Source organism: Hemitrygon akajei, chromosome 2 (assembly GCF_048418815.1).
Source record: "Hemitrygon akajei chromosome 2, sHemAka1.3, whole genome shotgun sequence".
NCBI lineage: Eukaryota > Metazoa > Chordata > Chondrichthyes > Myliobatiformes > Dasyatidae > Hemitrygon > Hemitrygon akajei.
This window is the reverse complement of record NC_133125.1, coordinates 51,739,271-51,762,803: the sequence shown is the minus strand read 5'-3', so window position 1 is coordinate 51,762,803 and position 23,533 is coordinate 51,739,271. Positions and strand designations below refer to the sequence as shown.

The 23,533-nt window shown below is 40.9% G+C and overlaps 1 protein-coding gene across 6 annotated transcripts in view; it reads right to left on the bottom strand.

The window, feature by feature from the left end:
* The window catches only part of dock8 (dedicator of cytokinesis 8), a 261,176-nt gene that overhangs the window by 89,192 nt on the left and 148,451 nt on the right, over positions 1–23,533 (bottom strand). For all 6 annotated transcript variants that reach the window (XM_073072099.1, XM_073072104.1, XM_073072113.1 and 3 more), the window contains 4 exons: positions 15,429–15,546; positions 13,734–13,804; positions 9,784–9,928; positions 4,723–4,824 (listed from right to left, as the gene is read on the bottom strand). In XM_073072099.1, coding sequence (XP_072928200.1) covers positions 4,723–4,824; positions 9,784–9,928; positions 13,734–13,804; positions 15,429–15,546 — 436 coding nt within the window. The remainder of the gene's footprint in view (positions 1–4,722; positions 4,825–9,783; positions 9,929–13,733; positions 13,805–15,428; positions 15,547–23,533) is intronic.

Here is a 23,533-nt window from a genome sequence, read left to right as displayed (position 1 = left end):
CCATAACCCAGAACATGCCCTCTCTTCATTGCTACCATCAAGGAGGAGGTACAGGAACCTGAAGACACACAGTTGGTGTTTCAGGCAACCTGCACAAAATGCTGGAGGAACTCAGCAGGCTGGGCAGCATCTATGGAAAAGAGTGCAGTTGTTGTTTCGGGCCAAGGCCCTTCATCAGAACAGTGTCTTGGCCCAAAATGTTGACTGTGCTCTTTTCCATAGATGCTGCTTGGCCTGCTCCTGTGTGTGTGCGTGCGTGTGAGTGTGAGTGTGAGTGTGTGCGTGCGTGTGAGTGTGAGTGTGAGTGTGTTGCTTGGATTTTCAGCATCTGCAGATTTTCTCGTTTCTCAAGGTTTCAGAAACAGCTTCTTCCCCTCTGCCATCAGATTTCTGAATGTACAATGAACCCAGGAACACTACCTCACTATTTCCCCCTCTCTTTTGGACAGGAAAATTTTTAATTGCGGAAGGGCAAATTATGAGGCTATAAGGCTAGAACTTGCGGGTGTGAATTGGGATGATGTTTTTGCAGGGAAATATACTATGGACACGTGGTCGATGTTTAAGGATCTCTTGCAGGATGTTAGGGATAAATTTGTCCCGGCAAGGAAGATAAAGAATGGTAGGGTGAAGGAACCATGGGTGACAAGTGAGGTGGAAAATCTAGTCAGGTGGAAGAAGGCAGCATACATGAGGTTTAGGAAGCAAGGATCAGATGGGTCTATTGAGGAATATAGGGTAGCAAGAAAGGAGCTTAAGAAGGGGCTGAGAAGAGCAAGAAGGGGGCATGAGAAGGCCTTGGCGAGTAGGGTAAGGGAAAACCCCAAGGCATTCTTCAATTATGTGAAAAACAAAAGGATGACAGGAGTGAAGGTAGGACTGATTAGAGATAAAGGTGGGAAGATATGCCTGGAGGCTGTGGAAGTGAGCGAGGTCCTCAATGAATACTTCTCTTTGGTATTCACCACTGAGAGGGGACTTGATGATGGTGAGGACAATATGAGTGAGGTTGATGTTCTGGAGCATGTTGATATTAAGGGAGAAGAGGTGTTGGAGTTGTTAAAATACATTAGGACAGTTAACCCCGGGGCCTGATGGAATATTCCCCAGGCTGCTCCACGAGGCAAGGGAAGAGATTGCTGAGTCTCTGGCTAGGATCCTTATGTCCTCATTGTCCACGGGAATGTTACCGGAGGATTGGAGGGAGGCGAATGTTGTCCCCTTGTTCAAAAAAGGTAGTAGGGATAGTCCAGGTAATTATAGACCAGTGAGCCTTATGTCTGTGGTGGGAAAGCTGTTGGAAAAGATTCTCAGAGATGGGATCTATGGGCATTTAGAGAATCATGGTCTGATCAGGGACAGTCAGCATGGCTTTGTGAAGGGCAGATCGTGTCTAACAAGCCTGATAGAGTTCTTTGAGGAGGTGACCAGGCATATAGATGAGGGTAGTGCAGTGGATGTGATATACATGGATTTTAGTAAGGCGTTTGACAAGGTTCCACATGGTAGGCTTATTCAGAAAGTCAGAAGGCATGGGATCCAGGGAAGTTTGGCCAGGTGGATTCAGAATTGGCTTGCCTGCAGAAGGCAGAGGGTCGTGGTGGAGGGAGTACATTCAGATTGGAGGGTTGTGACTAGTGGTGTCCCACAAGGATCGGTTCTGGGACCTCTACTCTTCGTGATTTTTATTAACGACCTGGATGTGGGGGTAGAAGGGTGGGTTGGCAAGTTTGCAGACAACACAAAGGTTGGTGGTGTTGTAGATAGTGTAGAGGATTGTCGAAGATTGCAGAGAGACATTAATAGGATGCAGAAGTGGGTTGAGAAGTGGCAGATGGAGTTCAACCTGGAGAAGTGTGAGGTGGTACACTTTGGAAGGACAAACTCCAAGGCAGAGTACAAAGTAAATGGCCGGATACTTGGTAATGTGGAGGAGCAGAGGGATCTGGGGGTAAATGTCCACAGATCCCTGAAAGTCACCTCACAGGTAGATAGGGTAGTTAAGAAAGCTTATGGAGTGTTACCTTTCATAAGTCGTGGGATAGAGTTTAAGAGTCGCGGGGTAATGATGCAGCTCTATAAAACTCTGGTTAGGCCACACTTGGAGTACTGTGTCCAGTTCTGGTCGCCTCACTATAGGAAGGATGTGGAAGCATTGGAAAGGGTACAGAGGAGATTTACAAGGATGCTGTCTGGTTTAGAGAGAATGCATTATGATCAGAGATTAAGAGAGCTAGGACTTTACTCTCTGGAGAGAAGGAGGATGAGAGGAGACATGATAGAGGTGTACAAGATATTAAGAGGAATAGACAGAGTGGACAGCCAGCGCCTCTTCCCCAGGGGACCACTGCTCAGTACAAGAGGACATGGCTTTAAGGTAAGGGGAGGGAAGTTCAAGGGGGATATTAGAGGAAGGTTTTTCACTCAGAGAGTGTTTGGTGTGTGGAATGCACTACCTGAGTCAGTGGTGGAGGCAGATACACTAGTGAAGTTTAAGAGACTACTGGACAGGTATATGGAGGAATTTAAAGTGGGGGGTTATATGGGAGGTGGGGTTTGAGGGTCGGCACAACATTGTGGGCTGAAGGGCCTGTAATGTTCTGTACTATACTATGTTCTATGTACTACATATTTAGTTTAATTTTTATATGTACTTATTGCAATTTGTAGTTTTTTTATTATTATGTACTGCTGCCAATAATGGCATGAACATTTATTACTCTAACATCCAATAATTTCACCCTGTCCCCCTTCTCTCTTCTTCCTTTCCCTATTCTTACCCCTTCTTTTTTCTTCATATTCCTTCTGGTGCCCCTCCTCCTTCCCTTTCTCCTCCGGTCCACTGTCCTCTCCTATTAAATTCCTTCTTCTGCAGCCCTTTGCCTCTTCCACTTCCTACCTCCCAGCTTCTCACTTCATCCCTCCTTCCCCCTCAGCTGGTTTTACCTATCACCTACCAGCTTGTGCGACTTCCTCTCCTCACACCTTCTTATTCCAGTTTCTTCCCCCTTCCTTCCTAGTCCTGATAAAGAGTCTCACCCCAAATCTAACCCTTTATTCTTCTATACCGGACCTGCTGAGTTCTTCCAGCATTTTGTGAACAGTTCCTTTTAGCAGGTCATATGATGTCAGAATACTATTAACTGATCAAGAGCTCTTAGCAAGTTGTATCTGCACCTCGCAAACTCCTTAGCCACTCAGTTAAACCCAGAGCAATGGTTATGGGTTAACCATTGGCTGCTGAGTCCCACAAGTTCAAAGACTCCCACTTTTTATCAAAGTCAATAACTTCTGGCGGAACTGGATGTTGCCGGACAGTGAACAGGGATAGTATTGACTGTAAATAGACTCAAGCATTATTGCCTGTCAACACTCACTCTTAAGACTTGTATAAAAATAACTGAAACCTGTGGAGCTAAGGTCTTCACGCCATCTTTCAATAAAGGAGGGAAAGGATTAAACAAAACTAGTTTCCAAACTGAAAAAGCAAAGGAAATGCTATTGGGGCACAATACACATCAAATCATCACTAAAAAAACGAGCAGTGAAAAGAGAATGTGAAATTAACTCAGAATCAGGGTCCTAATGAGAGGCACGATCTGCTGTTTGGACAAGTTAAAAGTCGGCCCAGATTGACTGGAATGGCAGGGTGTCAAGAGTTGGGCGAGGCTGGATTGCTCCAAGCACCGAACTGATTTGGAGAGGTCGAGAACGGCTTCCTCGGCAGTGAAATCTCCGGCCAAAGCGAATCTCAGGGTGATGTGTTCTAGACCCGCGTGGAGCCCCGGTACTAACGTGAGAGACCATCCACTGTTTGGACTACTTGAATGCCAGCCCAGGTAGACCAGGGGCTCCTCTCTCCGCAACGCTGAGGCTGTGAGATTGCCCCCATCCTTCATGTCTGTGAACTTTGCGATGACTTGCTCTACTAATACGATGAACTAAATAATGAAGTTTTGGGCCTACTCTGGGTTGCTCCGGGGATTTGGGCCCAAGGACTCAATTTGGTTCAGAATGCTGTTGTTGCTGCTTGCTTCTATTGTTGCATGATTTGTGGTTTTTCTTCTTTCCCTCCACATTGGGGGTTGGTCTTGTTTTTAAATGGGGTTATTTTGGGTTCCTTGCTTTACAGCTGCCTGTAACCAGACAAATCTCAAGCTTTTGCAATTCATACATCTTTGATAATAAATGAACTTTGAAAAGTTTGTATCTTTGAATGTGTCTGGAACAAGGAACCTACTACTGTACTGATAAATTTAACTGGCAAATTAGGTGGGGTGGAACAAAAAGAGGACCTTGTTAGTAGGGTAACATCAAGGAGGGTAGGAGGCAACTCAATGAAACACAAATACTGGTCAAAATGCCTGCTTCTGTACTGTAAGCATCCACATATTCAATCTACACAAATACTGGTCAAAATGCCTATTTCTGTACTGTAAGCATCCACATATTCAGTCTATGTAAACATTATGCATGATCTATATACACTAGGCCCAGGTAGACAGACAGACAGACAGACACATTTTATTGACCAGGGGCTCTACCTAAGTCACTGTAGAACATGCTTCCAGCTCTCCACATGAAGAGAGAACTAGCCATGCAGTTAAAATGTTCTAACCATCCATAGCTGATTATCTATCTGCCCATAGCGTGGTCCTGATAAGGTCAGATCTCCCACTGTAAAAGCTAATCATGACAGCAGTGTACAACAGAATCTCTTACCTCTGGGGAGTGCATCGAGTATTTGCTGGGAAGCTTATCCAAAACAACAGGCAGACAGTAACGACCAGTCTGAAGGCGTTCATTCATAAGAATTGGCAACCACTAGGGATTAAAGGTGGAAAATTCTATTAATTTATTTGAGTCTTATTTCCTTCTTCTTAGACACTCAGCGAGGGATTGAGGATGATTTGCTTCCACTCTGGTTCTGAGTTCTCAGGCAGGGCATCCTCTACTAAATTGTCTCCCCTGCACTACCTTGCCCTCCAATAATTAAAGGTGAACAGTGAGATCCCATAAAACATGTGTGACTTACCTTATCTCAGGAGCCATCAAAGATGATATTCACATCTGCCGTAACTATATCAGATGACTGAGGAAATGGGTATTTGAAGATCAAAGCCTCAAATTTGCCACAAAACATTGCCTACAGTGATCCCAGTCCTAGTATATTGCGATGGATTCTCACATGCAAGGGCCCAAGAGGCTTTTTGCTAACCTCAGCTTTCAAGCATGGTAACGTCCCCTTTCCAAAGGGTGACAAAGTTAAACTTCTATCCAATATTCCTTGCTCAGCTTCTTGTTGTATAACAAGTAAACAATGAGGTCTTGTAGGCCCATGTTTAAGCAATGTGAACATGCCACTACATAAGTTAATTGGTCTGGATCAAACCGGGCAACACTTCTGGTAAAATGGCAGCAAATTTGGATGCAGCTGCCTTTTGGGTGGCCAACTAAACACATTTTTGTCTTTTTTAAATGTCCTTTTTAAGATCACTGGATAATATTAGACATTAAGAACTTCAGGTACTGCAGACCCACCCCATCATCAAGCTGCTCGTTTTTGGAGGAGCTGGATTTGGTGCAGACCATGTCGCTGCCTGCTACAGGAAAGTATTGGAGACAGTCGAACTGCGAGTGATTGTCTTGGACGTTTCTCTTGATATCACAACCCCTTTTTGGACATTGATATTGTAAAATGCTGCAAGTCAGTTTCCCTTGCTTATTGGAAAAACAGGTGACAGATGAGCAGTGTGGCCTTGGTTCTGGCGAGGACCAGGCCTCAAGCCATGGGTTTGCCTATAGAGGCAATCCAGGAGAGAGACACCAAAGGCAGAGGCGCCCCTCCTGTCGGTGCTGCCCCCAGTGTTCAATTGGTGGAATGACAAGCTGGATTGCGTGCCTGAGTGAGTGTGTGTATGTTCGTCTGTGGACTGCAGAGAACTACTTGTTTTTGCCAAAAACACCTATGCACCATTAATTTGCAGGATATGTCACTCAGGGACTTGGGCTGTATATCTTTTTGTGTGACAAACATACAACATACATACGTTTGTACAACATAAACAACATACGTTTGTTTGCTATCTTATGTGTGCTATATGTGCTTTGTGCTGTTGACGACTGTTGGTGGTACTGTGTTGAACACCTTGGTCCTGGAGGAACACTGTTATACTTGGTTGTATTCATGGTATTACTGTCTGGTTTAATAATAATTAAACTTGAACTTGAGGTTATTTTCACCATTGTGACTGAGCTCAAGGAAGTTTGCAGACCAGACAGATTTTGTCACTTAGCACATCAAATGTGATCTCAGATATAGTTGATCAATCAGTCGTTGGGATATTTGTGCACTCAGAGTCAGCCCTCACAACATTAATTTTGGGTGTCTGGGATCCCTGTCCCTAGAAGCCTTTAATCCATCTGTGTAGCTTACTTCGTCTCAGAAAAGATATCTGAAAAACATCACATGAGATAATGCCAACAAGTGGAAAAATAGTTTAATGTTAGAAAGCACTGGGGATCATTAGTGATGTCAAGGAGAATGACAGGAAGATGGGACTAGAACTCATGCCTCAGCCTTTGTTTTCTGCAATGGACAACTCATTGGTATGATCTATTAGTTTGTAAGAATTGTACCTGTATTTGGAAATCCTTTGTAGCCTGTAAATCTTTTATAATTGGGAAATCTTGTTAAATGTGTGTTAAGATAAATTGTCTGAGATTAAATGTGTTATCATCAAAAATGAAATAAACTATGTTTAAACTACCCAGTTAGGTGTAAGTATCTTCTCCTTGGTAAGAAGGGGGAACCCACCACTCAAACAGTGGTTGTTGACAGCTAGCCCTCACCACAGAGACTAGACAGGGAAGTAAGCTAATCTTTGAAAGGTAGGTGGATACAGTATAACTTCCCTATAGTGAGGGTACATTTAGCCGGGCATTGAACCCAGTACCATCACAATATGCTTCCGAGTGGTATTCCTACTAAATTAGGGTTAAACACATCAAGTCTACAGCCATTAGCATTCAATATTTTGTTTACAGATACTACAGTCCCTCTACTGGTTGAAAGTCCAAGCTACAGCCAGTACAAAGGAAAGGGGATTGGCGATATCAAGACACCTTGGTGTGGTTATTCTTTACTTGGTTACTCCCCTGTGTTGTCAGAGATCATGCCTGGGCTGGGAAGGTTGTATTTTCTTAACATTTTAAACATATTGTTTTAAAAAGAAAAGAACTCTCACTATTATCTCACATCCCCCCCCCCCCATTTCCATGGGCGAATGGAACAGAGAAATCAAGATGAGACTTCTGAAAATATTTAAGCAACCCACTTCCGCTTTTTTTGCTGCTTCTGCTGAGTGCCGACTTCTCACTTGTAGACTTTTGAACTTTGTTTGTTAAGGCCTTGAACATAAATCTCTCCACTCCTTCTCCTTCTTTGACATTCCTTAAAACTAAGCCCCTTCACCTAGCTTTCTGTATTTCTTTATGTGGCAAGGTATCAATTATTGTTTGCTAATCCTGTAAAGCATCTCATGATTTTTATTTGCTGGAAAAGATGGTAAATATGTTGTTTATGCTGATTTTGGAATTTATTACTTCTTGTCACCAGGTGACTAAGGAATGGATAAGTACCATTCCTTTTCATGACTGATAAGCATCATCTCTTTTCCCTTGCGATTTATTAGTGTTTTAAGAACACGCGACTTAAGCCAATGTTAAATTGCAAACTACAATGATGATTGGTGCAGGATATGCAAACAATACAAGCCAATTGTCTTAGACTGAATACAACTCCTGTCTCTTGGTCATGACCACAGTCAATAAATGGAAATGGGATCAAACAAATTAACCTTATTTCACTTGCTGTGCATTATCTTGTCAGTGAGCAGAAATAGACACAGGGAATAAAGGCCTTATTTCAATGATAGGTATTGTTAAATTATTAATTTCATTCCTATATTCTCCTTACATACTTTCTTTCAGGATCCCTTTCCAAAGCTATTTGCCGCTGACCACCAGTCCAGTGATCATTCTTCATGTGAAAGCCAAGAGCAAGGGCTAGACATCATTTCACCACAGGAAATAATATAGCTGAGCTTGATCTTGTTCTCACCTCATGTTCTCAGAGAAAAATTATACTTCAAGGTTCACTGACTGAAGAAATGTCACAGACCTGAAATATTAAGTTTATTAACACATGTTGCCCAACTTGCTGAGTAATTTTAGCATTTTTCGTTTTAATATCACTGTCTGATGATTTCAAGTCAGGAAAATTACAGAATTTCCCCCAATATTCATCGAGAGGTGTCAGGCTTAGTTCATCAAAAGCTTCAGCTGACTGGTAGATCGTATTACACAGAACAAACATGAGACCATCATGCCCCATCATGAAGTGCTTCAAGAGACTGGTCACGGCACACATCAACTCCAGCCTTCCAGACAACCTCGACCCACCGCAGTTTGCCTACTGCTGGAAAGGTTGCCATCTCCCTGGCCCTACACTCATTTCAGGGGCACCTGGATACCTATGTCAGACTAATGTTTATTGACTACAGCTTCACCTTTAATACTATAATTCCAAGCAAGTTTATCACCCAACTCTAGATTTCGGGAGTCAATGCTTCCGACTGCAACTGGATCCTTGACTTCCTGACCAACAAACTGCAATCAGTAGGGTTGGGCAGCAACTCCTCTGCCACTATTATTCTAAACCCTGGTGCTCCACAAGGTTGCATCCTCAGACCCCTAATCTACTCCTGATTGCATGATCATGCTTCAACTCCATCTACAAGTTTGCAGATGAAACCACTACAAACAACGATGAGTCAGAGTACAGGAAGGAGATAGAGAGCTTAGTAATATGCTGTCATGACAACGTCCTCTCTTTTGATGTCAACAAAGCAAGAGAGTTGGTCATTGACTTCAGGAATGGGGGTGGCACACAAGCTCCTGTCTATATTAGTGACACTGAGGTGAGAAGGTTGAGAGCTTTGAGTTCCCAGGAGTGAATATCACCATCAGCCTGACCTGGCCCAAACTTGTTGATGTCATGACCGAGAAAGCTCACCAGCACCTCTACTTCCTTAGGAGGTTAAAAAATTCAGCAAGTCCCCAACAGCTCTTACCAATTTTTGTTGATGTACCATACAAAGCATCCAATCTGGGTGCATAATCGGTTGGTATGGCAACTGCAGGTGACCACAAGGAACTGCAGAGAACTGTGGACACAGCTCAGCTCATCACGGAAACCAGCCTCCCCTCTATGGACTCTGTCTGTACTTCTCATTGCCTCTGTAAAGCAGCCAGAATAATCAAAGACCTCACTCACCCTCTTCGGGCAGATGACGCAAATGCCTGAAAGCATGTACCACCAGGCTCAAGGACAGCTTCTATCCCAGAATTATCGGACTCCTGAATGATTCTCCTGTACGATAAGATGGACTCTCACCTCACAATCGACCTCGTAATGATCCTGCACTCTACTGTTCACTCACAATGTGTTGTCTCTGTAGATTTCATACTTTATTCTGCACTCTGTTATCGTTTTACCTTGTTCTACACTGATGAACTGTGTAATGATTTGATCTGCATGAACAGTATGCAAAACAAGCTTTTCACTGTATCTCGGTTGAAGTGACAAACCAAGACTGAATCTAGAAGATTATCCAATGACTTTTCAGCGTAATCCATTCAAGTAACAAATGGAGATCACCAGGGGAACCATTAAGCTATACGTCACTCAGTCAGGACAAATAGCAAACGGGCTTAGCTTACCGAGTAACCAATTATATTCTCCGGTGACCCTCCTTGGTTCTGCTTCTGCTGGCAGCTGATGTGGTAGAAGGTGAACAGCAAGTGGTGTCTCTCTGTTATTTTAGCCGGAAGTTTAAGTTTCACTTCCTCATAGAAATCAGGGGACCTGAGGTAAAAGAAAATGTTAACAATTGATTGTTGTTTTGTAGGTTGCTGCATTCCCGAGCCAGAATGCAGGTTTCACTGGGCTTTGCCAGCATTCCTGGCTCTTGCCACTGTAAATGTTGATCGGTTTTGAGTCTTGCATCAGCAATTTCCCAACTGTGTTGAGATACACCAGCATATACACTGGGAAGTCTGCTGTCTGAATTAATGCCAAATTAGACCTCCAGCCGCACACATGGGAGCACATTTTTTGAAAAGAGATTGTACGGGTGCTTGATTCAAGTTACAGTTTCTTAAATATTATCTGTTTTCCTTAGCATTTTAAACTCTTTAAATGTGACTTTAAGGATTTTTGTTGATTTTATTTACCTTTTGTTAAACATTTTTAATTTTTTTAAAGCATTATTTAAAAAAAAGATTTTTTAATTCATTCTGATTGGTTTATAAATCTGACATTGGGAAACATGGAGATACTTTAACAGTAATGACAATGACCTGGACTGGGAGTTTGACAGCTGTCAAGGAGTTTTGTGGGCAGACTTTACTCTGATACATCTGGTAAATGCCACTAGCATTGCTCCAAACCCTGCCGCCACTTTGCACCTCACCACTCAGCTCCAAGACCGTCTCAGTCAATGAAGTTGTTTTTCAGAATCTGAAGAGTGGCAAGTGAAGGAGAATGAGAATGGTGTAACTGAAGTAGATGCTGAGACCATTTAGGAACGGCTGAGCCCTTCTTTCATTGTACAACACCTTGATGTTCCACTTACAATATCACTGTAAGCTATGGACACTTGTGATACACATCTCTAGGACACATTTTACAAGAAAGATCGATAAATTTCCATTTCACAAAGCTTGATGCTATTGGTACTGTTCACAATAATGTATAGTCATAAATATGAATGGATCCCAATAACTTTTGGGTGAAATATGTATAAAAATTTTATAAACAAGGAAAAATACAGTACATTTCCTAGTCATGTAGAAGCTTAGATCTTTGCTCTGTAAGTGTCCTTTCCAAGAGTTATTCTCAGATTAAGTAAACGAGTGAGTACATGAGAAAGCTTATCATGTTATTGCCCTCATTATTGTTCTGTGGGAGGATATACAGTATGTGAAGGGTTTTTATCACAAATATGTGGAGAATTACACTATTTTCACATTTAGCCATCCGTCACCAGATAAATTATGGCAGTAATTGGTTTGGAGCCTTATCACAGAAACAGTATATTGACAAATTCGGGCAGCCAAAAGGAAGCAACTATTCAATCATCACCTAGTATTGAATTGAATTGACTATTTCTTACATCCTTCACATACACAAGGAGTAAAAATCTTTATGTTACTGCTCCATCTAAATGTGCAATGTGCAATCATAGTAATTTATAATAAATAGAACAGTCAGTGTAATATATATATTACACTCAAATTAATGTGAGCTCATCAGTCTGATGGCCTGGTGGAAGAAGCTGTCCCAGAGCCTGTTGGTCCTGGCTTTTATGCAGTGGTACCGCTTCCCGGATGGTAGCAGCTGGAACAGATTGAGGTTGGGATGGCTTGGGTCCCAATGATCCTACGGGCTCTTTTTACACACCTGTCCTTGTAAATATTCTGAATCATGGGAAATTCACAACTACAGATGCACTGGGCTATCCGCACCACTCTCTGCAGAGTCCTGTGATTAAGGGAGGTACAGTTCCCATGCCAGGCAGTGATGCAGCCAGTCAGGATGCTCTCAATTGTGCCTCAGTATAAAGTTCTTAGGATTTGGGGGCCCATACCAAACTTTCTCAACCGCCTGAGGTGAAAGAGGCACTGTTATGCCTTTTTCACCACAGGGCTGTACAGCCGGTGTGTACAGAGCACGTGATGTCCTCGGTGATATGGGTGCTGAGGAACTCGAAGCTGTTCACCCTCTCAACCCCAGATCCATTGCTGTCAATAGGGGTTAGCCCGTCTCCATTCCTCCTGTAATCTACAACCAGCTCCTTTGTTTTTGCGCTATTGAGGTCGAGATTGTTTTCTTGACACCACTGTGTCAGAGAGATGACTTCTTCCCCATTGGCCACTTCGTTATTGTTTAAGATTAGGCCAATCAACGTAGTGTCGTTGCAAATTTAATTAGCAGATTGGAGCTGTGGGTGGCGATACAGTCAAGGGTATACAGGGAGTAAAGGAGGGGACTCAGTACGCAGCCCTGAGGGGCTCCTGTATTGAGAGTCAGTAACCACTACCATTGTGGTAGGTACCGTTACTGAAGATTATACTTATGCTAGAACATCATTAACTTAAAGAACACCCGTATTTGTAGATTAACAGGTTGGAAAGGACAGAGAATATATCTTTTAACTCGATAAGAAAGCCTCTGGATGGAATGCTGACAGCTTAGTGGCTGCTAGCTCCTGATCATTTCAGGAGGGAGCTGGATTTTAGCATAATGCTATTACAGTGCCAATGATCCATTTTCCATTCCACTGCTGTCTGTAAGGAGTTTGTACATTCTCCCCGTGACCGCGTGGGTTTCCTCTGGGTGCTCCATTTTCATTCTATATTCCAAGGTTAATTGGGTGGTGTGGGCTCATTGGTCTAGAAGGGCCAATAACCATGTTGTATCTTAAAGTAAACTTAAAATTTAAAAATATAGCCTTGAGCAGAGGTGGTGTGGTTCTACCACTCTGGTAGGAGTTGAATGAAAAAAAAACACCAAGTCAATTGTGGTTAAAAAAAAAATCCCATTTGTTTTCCTTACCAATCAAATGGCGTGGAATCAAGACTCCCTAAATCTCTCACTGTTAGGCAGGGAGTGGTTCAGACACAATAGTAGTTACCAGGTGGTGATTACAGACTGGATCCCGAGGAGCTGCTTCCACTTAGCTGGCAGAACTTTGTCAGTGAGATTTGGACTGTGCTTATGATGATCCTTGTGATAAGTTCAATAGAAAATAAAGCTTACTTTTTGTCATCTCATGTAATGGTCTGCATCACTGGTGGAGTCAGAGAAAGATTATTTTCTTACATTTTTTCCGCTTTTTTAAAACTGTTTTCTGATGCTATTAGGAGATTATATCATTACAAGGATGGGCATGAAGAGTGAAGAGTAGGATAGTTGTTGGGATGAGGGAAGGAATGCTTTGTTGAATTGTTATGGTGTACAATAGGCTAAATTAAATTGATAGCCTCTCCTGCCCACCATGTTTGTTTTCTCCATGCTCTTTAAAAGCACTCTAACACATATCTGGGGTAATTTTGACTAATGTTAATTCTTTTCCTCTCTCCTCCGATATTTATTGTCATTAAAGTAAATCTGAAGGAATGTCTGCTGAATATCTTTGAATAGTTCCATCACAGTATAATCAGAATTCAGCCAAACTAGTTGATAGTTTATTGACACAAACACGAGGAAATCTGCAGATGCTGGAAATTCAAGCAACACACACAAAATGCTGGTGGAACACAGCAGGCCAGGCAGCATCTATAGGGAGAAGCACTGTTGACGTTTCGGGCTGAGACCCTTCGTCAGGACTAACTGAAAGGAAAGGTAGTAAGAGATTTGAAAGTAGGAGGGAGAGGGGGAAATGCGAAATGATAGGAGAAAACCGGAGGGGGTGGGGTGAAGCTAAGAGCTGGAAAGGTGATTGGCAAAAGGGATACAGAGCTGGAGAAGGGAGAGGATCATGGGACGGGAGGCCTCAGGAGAAAGAAAGGGCAAACTGCCAACCACACCCCACCCCTCTGAGTGCCACAATCTTAAGTACAATATTTTATAATTTGTTGTTCATGACCCCCAATTGTATTCTACTTACTTGTTGTGATATGTAACTGTGGTATACGTCTCTGAAACAAATTCCGCACTGCTTGATTTCCCAAAAAGAACCTGAAATTAAACCAAAACTGTTTTAAACTCACAACGATTGACATTCCGACAACATTTTGTAAGCCATTACTACTTTTAATGAATACAGTCAAAATTGTTTTAATATAATTTATCACTTTCTGCCGCTTTCCATGAATATACACTAATTAAACAATTATCAATTTATGATCAAGACTGCCTGCTCACTGAGGTGAAGCCGGCTCAAGGACAAAGGAGGGAATCTATTTTTAGAGCCAGAGGAAATGCATGAAGTCCTAAATGAGGACTTTGCATAGATATGCAATAAGGAGAAGGACTTAGGCGATGATTAAATCAGAAAAGGGAATGTAGATATTCCAGGACATGTAATATTAAGGAGAAGATGCTGGGTTTCTTGAAAATCATTAAGATGGATATTCCCAGAGTCTGATGGAATCAATCCCAGGAAACTGAGGAAGGCAAGGGATTTTTACTGAGAACTTTGAATGCTTTTCAGCACAGGCAATGTCCAAAATGACTGGAGAATAGTTAATGTCATTCCTTGATTTAAGAGGGCAATAGGAATAATCCACAACATTAAATCCATGGTAGAAAAGTTATTGGAGAAGACTCTCAGGGCAGGATAAACTTGCATTTCAAAAATCATTGATATATCAGGTAAAGTCAGCATGGCTTTGCACAGAGTAGGTCTTGTCTCTTAGATCTGATTGAGTTGTTTTTGAGAAAGTAAGGTCTGGACCACTGGTTTTCCACAAGGAACAGTGCTGGGTCCTTTCACAAAAAGAGAAAATCTGCAAATGCCAAAGGGTTTTGACCTGAAACGTCGACTGTACTCTTTTCCATAGATACTACTTTGCCTGCCGAGTTCCTCCAGTATTTTGTGTGTGGTGCTGGGTTCTCTGTTGTATGTGACACATACAGTCTATCTAATCTGTAGTATAAGTAATCTGATATGTAAAAACACAAAAATTGGTGGAGATGTGGACAGTAAGGAAGATTGTCAAAGGATATAGACCAGTTGGATATCTGGGCGGATAAAAGGCAGATGGTTTTTAATCCGATCAAGTGTAAGGTGTTGCATTTTAAAGTAGATAGAGTCTTTCCCTAGGGTGGAGATGTAAAATTCTATAAAATAATTGTTCATGGTGAGAGAGTGAAAGCTTAAACGAGATTTGCGAAGCAAGTTTTTTAAAAAAGAGGGAGTGTTAGATACCTTGAACATAAAGCTGGGGAAGGTGGTAGAAGTCAATATGAAGCAATGTTTACAAGGCATTTAGGCAGACAAAAGAACAGGTAGGGAATACCATATGCAGACAGACGAGGATGGTTAGATTTGGTGGAACAAAGGGCCTGTTCCTGTAATATATTTTTCTATCTTTACACCCTTTTGTTCTCAGAAATTGTGATCCACTTTACCATTTTCAAGTCAGGAGGTGCCACAGCTTTTAATAATTACCATGTATTAAAAACAACTTTATATGTTGTACTATAATGGAATGCAGTTCTCAACTTTAACAGACGCTACAGACCACAAGAAGAGAAAACTTTTACAATTGCTCTTACATGAACCTGGAGTCTAAGGTTGCAACAGGAAGAATGTTTCTGCAAAATTTGAAAATGAGAATGATTATCTGTACTAATTTACCTGCATGGAATTGCTTGGATCCTCTCCTGACATGAACTGGATTTTGATTGTGATATTTCTCGCAGAAGCTAACCGATTGGCAAAATTAAGTCGCTGAGGATAGACATAGAGCAGATTCCTGAAAACAGAAAAGAAAAATAACAAAATAGTGAGCAAATAACAAATGTATTCATACCAAAAGACACACAAAAAAAGCACAAACTTTTTAGAGCTGGTGAGGAAACAGAGATCAACAGTGAGGAAAGAACCAACATTCCAAAAGCCATTGACAACATTTGTCCAGAATTAACAAAACTTTTACAACTGAAGCCAAATAGTGCACCTGTACAGATGTGTTCACTGCTATCACTTCGCTACTTTGTAATAAAGGAATAATTATGTATAACTCACTTTGCTGTCAGTCGATTAGTATACAGATCAACGGACGAGGTAATGAGATGTCACAAAATTTGATACTTTAATAGAAAGACGAAGTCACTGATGACTTTTGCTTATAGTAAAATCAGTGCTGTGCTATCTTATGTCAAATAATTTGGTCTTATTTTCTCCGATGATTTGTTCAGCTGCTCAGTGAATTCATCTACAAGGCACTACATCCCAAGAATATCCTTTCTAGAACAGTATTTTTTGGAGGAAAAAACCATAAAAATAACTCATTCATTAAGGTTAAAGCATGGACAGGGGCATCTGCAGCATATTAACCGACCCTGAGGACAATGTCCAAATGTTATTTGGGGGTATTTAAAGACAAGAGCCATTCAGCTCTAACATAAATTGACTGTTAATTGGGAGGAGCCTTATAGAAACAGGAATTTGCATTTATAGAGCTTGTTTTAAAATGGAATAAAACATTGCCAGGTGATGGGTTGCTGAGAATGGGGATGTGCAAAGGTCAGGATAGGGAAGAGATTAAGGAAGAGTAGTAATTGTCCCATTGGATTTTTGTGAATAGAACACAGTCACCAACATATCACACGGTCAAATCAATGAAACTCTACAGTCAGTAAATGGAATAGTTTGGTTCCAGATGACTCACACCTGGACCAATAACTCTATGCGATCAGTTTACCCAGCCACTCTTTGGCATTATATAGGTAAAGTTTAACGTGATGTTTTCTTTTTCAGAAGGAAGGTTGAAACGGATTAATTTTAAATTGAATGGGGAAAATGGTTGGAGCTTTGAGCTGCCTCATTGCACGTCGGTTCAAATAATAGGGATAACTTCCCTTCATTGCCTCTTCCTGGCCAGTGACCGACTATATTGCTTCACACTGCAGCTGAAACGGGAAGTGATGTGGAACCCGTCTTGTGAAATACTGAAACTTACTCCTCTCTTTTTATATGACTCAACTGTTCACTGCAGGAACTCAGGGAGCTATCAGTATAGTCCTAGTTGTATAGGCCCAACCCATCCATCCATGGTTTAGCTGAATGATTACTACTTTTCTTTAGTTTTTCTTACTCTATAATTAATAAATGTTATCAAGTTAGACTATTAAGAAACTAATAGGCAGCAAAGTGGCATAGCCAGCAGAACTGCTCCAGTGATCCAGACCTCCAGTACAATCTATGTAGACTACAAACATTTCCCCTGTGACCATGTAGGTTTCATTCAGGGGCCTTGGTTTCCTCCACATCTCAAAGTTGTGCTGTTTGGTAGCTTAAATGACTTAGTATATTATGTAGGTGTGTATGAGTAAATATAGAAAGATTTGGATGTTCTTACAACGGTTAAATGAAATAAGTTCAAAATGAGATTATGCACTGATATTTAACACAAATACTTTAAATATCCCCTTTCACTTTATTATTCATCATTGGAAAATTTCCAATGAGTTATTTCCCCAAACTATCTGGATCTGTGAACAACCACTGCAAACTTGTCCAGGGTAAATAACTTGGAGTGGATAGTTAGAAACTTGTAATAATCAAACAAGTCCTGTCAAATGGTTTCTAATGCTTTAAAATGATTTCTAAGATGTTTCTACAATTTGATATTCCCAGGGAGATCTGAATCAATGATTGTTAAAATGTTTAAACCCAGTGTACAGTGGAAAGCTATTTGAGTAGGCTTGACATATGACTGTAAAGAAATCAGTAGAAAGGAACTAAATTCCCAAGTGTTCATTTTACCAAGCGTTCTGACTGACACTGTCTTCAGGCAATGTTCTGTTTCAGAGCACAGAGGCAGGGAAATGTCACCATTTATCTCTAACAGATTCTCTGTAGCATTCATAATTTAGCCTGCCTATTTAAACTAACAATATGCACAATTTACGTATAAGCCTTTATAAGACTATTATTGGTGATGTCAGTAGGAAATGCTGTACATTGATACAAATGTTAATATTCTGTATTTTAAAGAAACCAGTCAAAGATTCAACTGAAGTTTATAGGCTGCTACATATTTGATCACTGATAGAACAAATTGGAATTGACATACTGTACACAGATGGGTAGTTAATATAACTCACATGATCCATATCTATCCTCATTGAGATTGGCGAAACACCCGTACACAACACAGAGACAACAATGAATAATGTCAAGAAGAAGTCAATCAATCAAACATCGGCTCGCCATTTAAAAAAAATGTAAGACACTATTTGGACTCTCACATTGCATATCATTTCTCCTGGTTTGCCAGAACCGTTGTTGCTGTATGTGTCCTATCCACGTTATAGTTGTTAACTCTTACTGGTATTGCACACCAAAAAAAATAAACAAAATTAAATGCAGTGTTAAAGGATAAGAAGCTGTGTGAGTATATGGAAACGAACAAGGAGAAACAGGAAGGAGATGTGGCAATGTAGAATGGATGGAGGGAAAGGAATTGAATGCAAATAAGTGAAGGGAAGGGCAATGGAAAGAGATGAAAGGAACAATGGGTTGCTTTATTATCTGTGGCAGATTGAAGGTGAAATGGTTATATTTCCCTTCACCTTGATATTTGGGCTACAGGTTTCCTCTTGCATGCCTTCCTTCTTACTGAGATCCAATTATTGATACCAATCTTCATTTCCTGCCCAGCAATTGGGGGCACAGGGGAGATTGTCTGGGGTTTATTTGTCTAGTTTAGGCTTCAGGTATGAAAAGGCGAACACTGAGGTGCAGGTTAGTTGAATGGAGCAGCCAGTTACATCAGATACTGTAATCAGAAATGATGGAGTTTGAATTAGAGGGTAGAGATTGTTTCAGCAATCTGAAGATGGAGAATTATTTATTAAGCTTTAATTTGCTCCTTTGCTCTAACTTTCATATAAAGAAATGAATATTATTTTAAATCTTTCCAGTTTCAATTCTGGCTAAATAATTGTGTAGTAACCAAGGTATAGTAACTTTTAATATGCAAGTTTGTCAGGGCAAGGTAATTTACCTGGATAGCTCAAAATACTAGCAACGGATTACTCATATAGGCAAACCAAGCATGAAAAAACTGAATTTAGTCTCACTGTGCTTGGCATTACAATTATTACCATGTTTGGCAACAACTATACTTGAGACTGCAAATTACTAACAGCAGCAGACTGAACTCCAATTACAGCCCCAGTGTGAAGTGTCAAACCATGCTTGTTAGGTGTGACCAAGTACAATAACTCAAAGAATGCTTAACAAAAGCATCAGTCAGAAGTTGGCTTCCTGTTTTCTAAGGTTACCTGAGATTTTAAGTAAGAAAAATCTATTGTGTGTAATACCATTAATCCATTATTTTAGTTTTCTTTCAGCTCTTGGAGAACTTGTAATACAGGTTCTCAGAATGGGTTTATCCAATGGGATTCATTTCATTTATTCACTGTGTTACAGTTTACAGAAATAATGTACTAATAGACATTAAAAGAAATGATGCAGGTTTTTAGTGGATTTAACAATTATTTCATATTTTTCCCTTATTGTATAGCTATTGCCAGGCTGTCAGTCAAATGATTCTAGACCATCTCTGTTCTGTGTATTGTTATATCCACTTTCTATACTTCTCTAGTTAATAGTTTTACCTTTGGATACTGTACTGAATTGTGAAACTCACTTCCAAAGCTGCAGGGGACCAAGCTGTCTGCCAATGCGGTAATGAGCTGCTTTTGGCAGATGCTGCAAAGCTGAACGGAATGTTGCACAAAGAATACTCTCAAAAGGCTACGACACCACTTTAAAATTGATATCTCAAGCAAAAAAGTCAAAACTATTTAACTATACAATGGAGTTCTTTTTCTCCTGGAGAGACCTGATGGCCACGAGCAAAAGGATTGTGAATATAGTTGCCGAATTTTTGCAAAATTTGCTGTACACAGTGTAAAATAGCATCAGGGTGGCACACACTCAGAAAAAGTGAAAATATGGAACTTTGCTGCCAAAACCCTTAACAAAACATTCTTCATGACAGCCACACAGCCACAACATATCCTCTGGCCAACATGAAAGAATAGAAGTTGCAAGGGAGAAGGTCTGAGCTCTCACATTTATTCAAAGGGCATGCAAGTATTGGTTAATAATATTACATGACTGTGTGCCAGCACGCTCATCGTGAAGCAACGTGGAAACTTTGTGGTTTCATGTCATGCACCGGGAGGATCTGCACACCATATTTTTTATCTGTAGAGTGAAGATCCTCACAGAATGTGTATTTTATGCAAGGTCAGAGTTCTTTCAATGAAGTACAACTCTTTAGGAAATGCAAGACATTCCCGTGGTCAGCACAGGTGCTGATTCTAAACTGCTGGAGGATCACCTGGAAGGGTGTGATGGTCATTATGTAACTGAATATAGGTTTACTGTGTTGTTGGTAACAATTGGAATGTAGAGAGGATCACCTTCTCACTTTAGGAATTATGATTTTGGAGCCTTCCAACAACAAATGTGTGACTGACTTATAACCCGTGTAGGCAAGTCTTGTTTGCTGTACTTATCTGGGTAATAAGGCTGTGGACGCTGGACCTGTGTCTTCTATCTGTTCCACCTCATGTGTCTCAGGAACCCGAGTCTTAAGCTCTGTGGAATTCAGTTGTAAATTGTGTGGCATGCAGCACCAGGCACTAAAGTATTTACATCTGTTTCGCCTGGCCTCAGAGCTTTCAACAAAGTCTCATTTGGACCAAATCAATGGTGCTTTCCACTGCAAACTAGGAACTTGTATTTGGATTCAGCTGCTATGGTCAAGGAAGTCAGTGGTGTAAGGACCCAGTGAAGTACACTCTCCAGACAGTGTTAGCCACTAAAAATACATAGCAGTGTTAACTTCCTGAGAATGAGGTATTCATGTGTGGCTCCTAGAACATTACATTCATAATGAGGAAATGCTTCCCTTGGCCAACAACGAGTTGCACACTGACACAGAGGAAATCTTTTCCATTGTTTGAACTGTTATTAAGGAGGGGGCTTGAGGGAACTTGTGGGGTGGCAGAAACGTTGGCAAAGTCCAGTGCCTGAGATTTCCTTTGTCATCTTTGAAATCAGAGTAAGTGGAATTATTTTCTTCACGAGCATACTCTGCTGAAACTGGTGGTACAGGTCTGAAAATGCCCCAGTGAAGAGGGTGAGCATCTGCATGGCTTTGACCAGAACAGTCCAGCAACAAGAGTCTGGTGGAAGATGTTCCTTGCATCTTGGTGATGACAGTTTAGGAAAGTTTGAGTTGCAAGTATGTTGAACATCCGAGGATTTCAACGGGGATACGGTGCCTCTGATGACTTTCTGAGAACATAACTATGTTGATGGACATGTCTTTGCCTCCTTTCTTGAAGTCTCCTACCCACTCGGAGTGCCAACTTGATTATAAAGATGCCTCCTGTAATGGAGTGCTTATGAGCAGTGTCACCATTGAGGTACTCAATGGATGAAGCTCTCAGCAACTAAATGCAGGAGAAAGCACTCACTTTGTGGACTTTGGAAGGCGTTTGCAGTCAGTTATCAAGTTGCCTAGTTAGGTGTTCTGATGTCAGTACAGTGTCCCTCTAAGGATTAAGAGAAACAATGGTGATGTGCTCTCTGTGGCACTGAGAATGTTGCAAACCCGTTGCCGTTGAGGGTTTTAAACTCCATTTGCTATTAGTATTGAGTGAAAATGCTCTTTATCAAATAGTGTATCGATGCTGGGAAAACATCGGGTGTGCTAATATGACTGGCACTTGGAAACGGCTCATCCAATTTCACAACAGAAATGATCATTAGCATAAGTTACTCAATTGTGCAGAAGAAACAATTTCTTGACCGATATACTGCTGAAAGACTCATACACATTTCTCAGGTCAATGCAGTTAAACACAATCGTAACCCACGGAAACGTAGGTTGTGCTTTGGTTTGCTTAACACGTACTTTGCTTTGGACTATGTGTCAGTGTGGTTATATTAGACAGCTCTGTGGGAATGGAGGTGTGAATGCTGGTTGCGTTCGGGGAGGACGTAAAAACTGTGTAGGTTTGCTGGAGGATACTCACTGTTACCTATAGCACATGGTTGTTGGACGGTGTCTAGCTGCCGCCTGCCGTCAGTACTTTCTAGCGGTTACTGATAGCATGCACTAACTGGAAATAGTACATAATCTAAACAACATCAATCTTAACAAAAGTACTTTTAAAAAATTAACTTTCCTGTCACTACCAAAGAACTGTCCATCATCTCTTGCGTTGATAATGTAATCAACTCACTTCATTTGTCAATTCTGAAATATCCAGACTCTTCAGGTATTTCAGTAACAATCCACCATCGTTCTCATCCATTTAGCTCTCTTGAGATTCTTGCTCCATATTCCTCTCTATGAAGTGCCATCAAATGCATCCTGATCTTTATTTCCTTAGTTACAGCCAAATCATCACCACCTTTCTTGGACTTTTTGTATGTTAACTCATTCTTTTTTCAAACCACAGATTCAGTAGATCAATTCTTCACCCACTGACTTTCCTCACAACCCATTTCTCTCTGTTTTTGCCCATCGTCTTTCATGATCTGAAAGCTATGGCCTTTCATTTCTGCTTACAACTTCCAAAATCAGTTGAGACCATTGCAGTATTTGGCAGAGGCAACTTAGGAGATTTTTGTATCCTCTGACTTCCGTGTTTTATTCTGAGAGGGTATTCATGCAAGCATTCATTTAAATCGCCTTGTGTCAAATGAAGGGTTTAATTATTACAAGGCTTAAAGTGGGAGCATGTATTTCAAAACAGCACAGGATTCTCCAAGATAATATATTGTCATGAATCTAACCATGGGTTACTGGGAAAATTTCGCAGTTCCCCTTCTGGCCAATATGACTTCTGCCAGACATGCACTTCCCAACCAATAAAGTTTCTGTGTGAAGTATGTGCCAGTTTCGATAAAGCACAGGTCTATCAAATTTGCCTGAAATGATTTATAAGTTTTGGTTGATTATGAATTATTATGATTATGATTATAAGTTATGGTTGATTTCAAAAGTTATTTGAATTCAGGAATAAATAGATTGTTTATATGATCTGATGAAGCCTTGTCATGAGATCTTAAGAGGAACAGAAGGTGAAGAAACACAAGATTGCACACGAAATCTTCTCGTTGATTTCATACTCTCTTTCAATATGGAAGGGGCCATTCAGCTCATCAAGTCTGCGTGAGTCTTAGAATAATCCCTATTCCCCCACCTACTTCCATGTAAATTATTCTCTCTTACATGCCCATTAATTCCACCTGATTTGCCTACTGCCCACCTACGTTAACGAGGACACTTAATCTGCACAGAGGACAGTTAATCAATCATTGATAACTTGCAAAAAGTTTGAAACTGGCTTATCCAGCTATCAAAGATTTTTCAGCTGTTTCATGGCTTGTTCACTCCAAAGTGCCTATGTCATGTTAGGCAAGGCCCTCCAATGATGGTGGGCCCTGAACAGAATAACATTTACCAGCCAGTCAAATCAGGGGGATTTGCATTCCCTAATATTCTTTTGTCATGGCGACAGTAAGCTCTGGGTTTTAAACTGATTACAATGAACTAATCTTGGGGAGGTGACTTTCTTCTGGACTTGCAGGACATTGCCAGTGTGAATAGTGTAGTGTAGTAGAAGTTGCTTAAATACACAAATTTCTCTTCTTGATCTGTACTAGAGCTCCAAAACCATCTTGTCAATGAAATATTGGTGCTG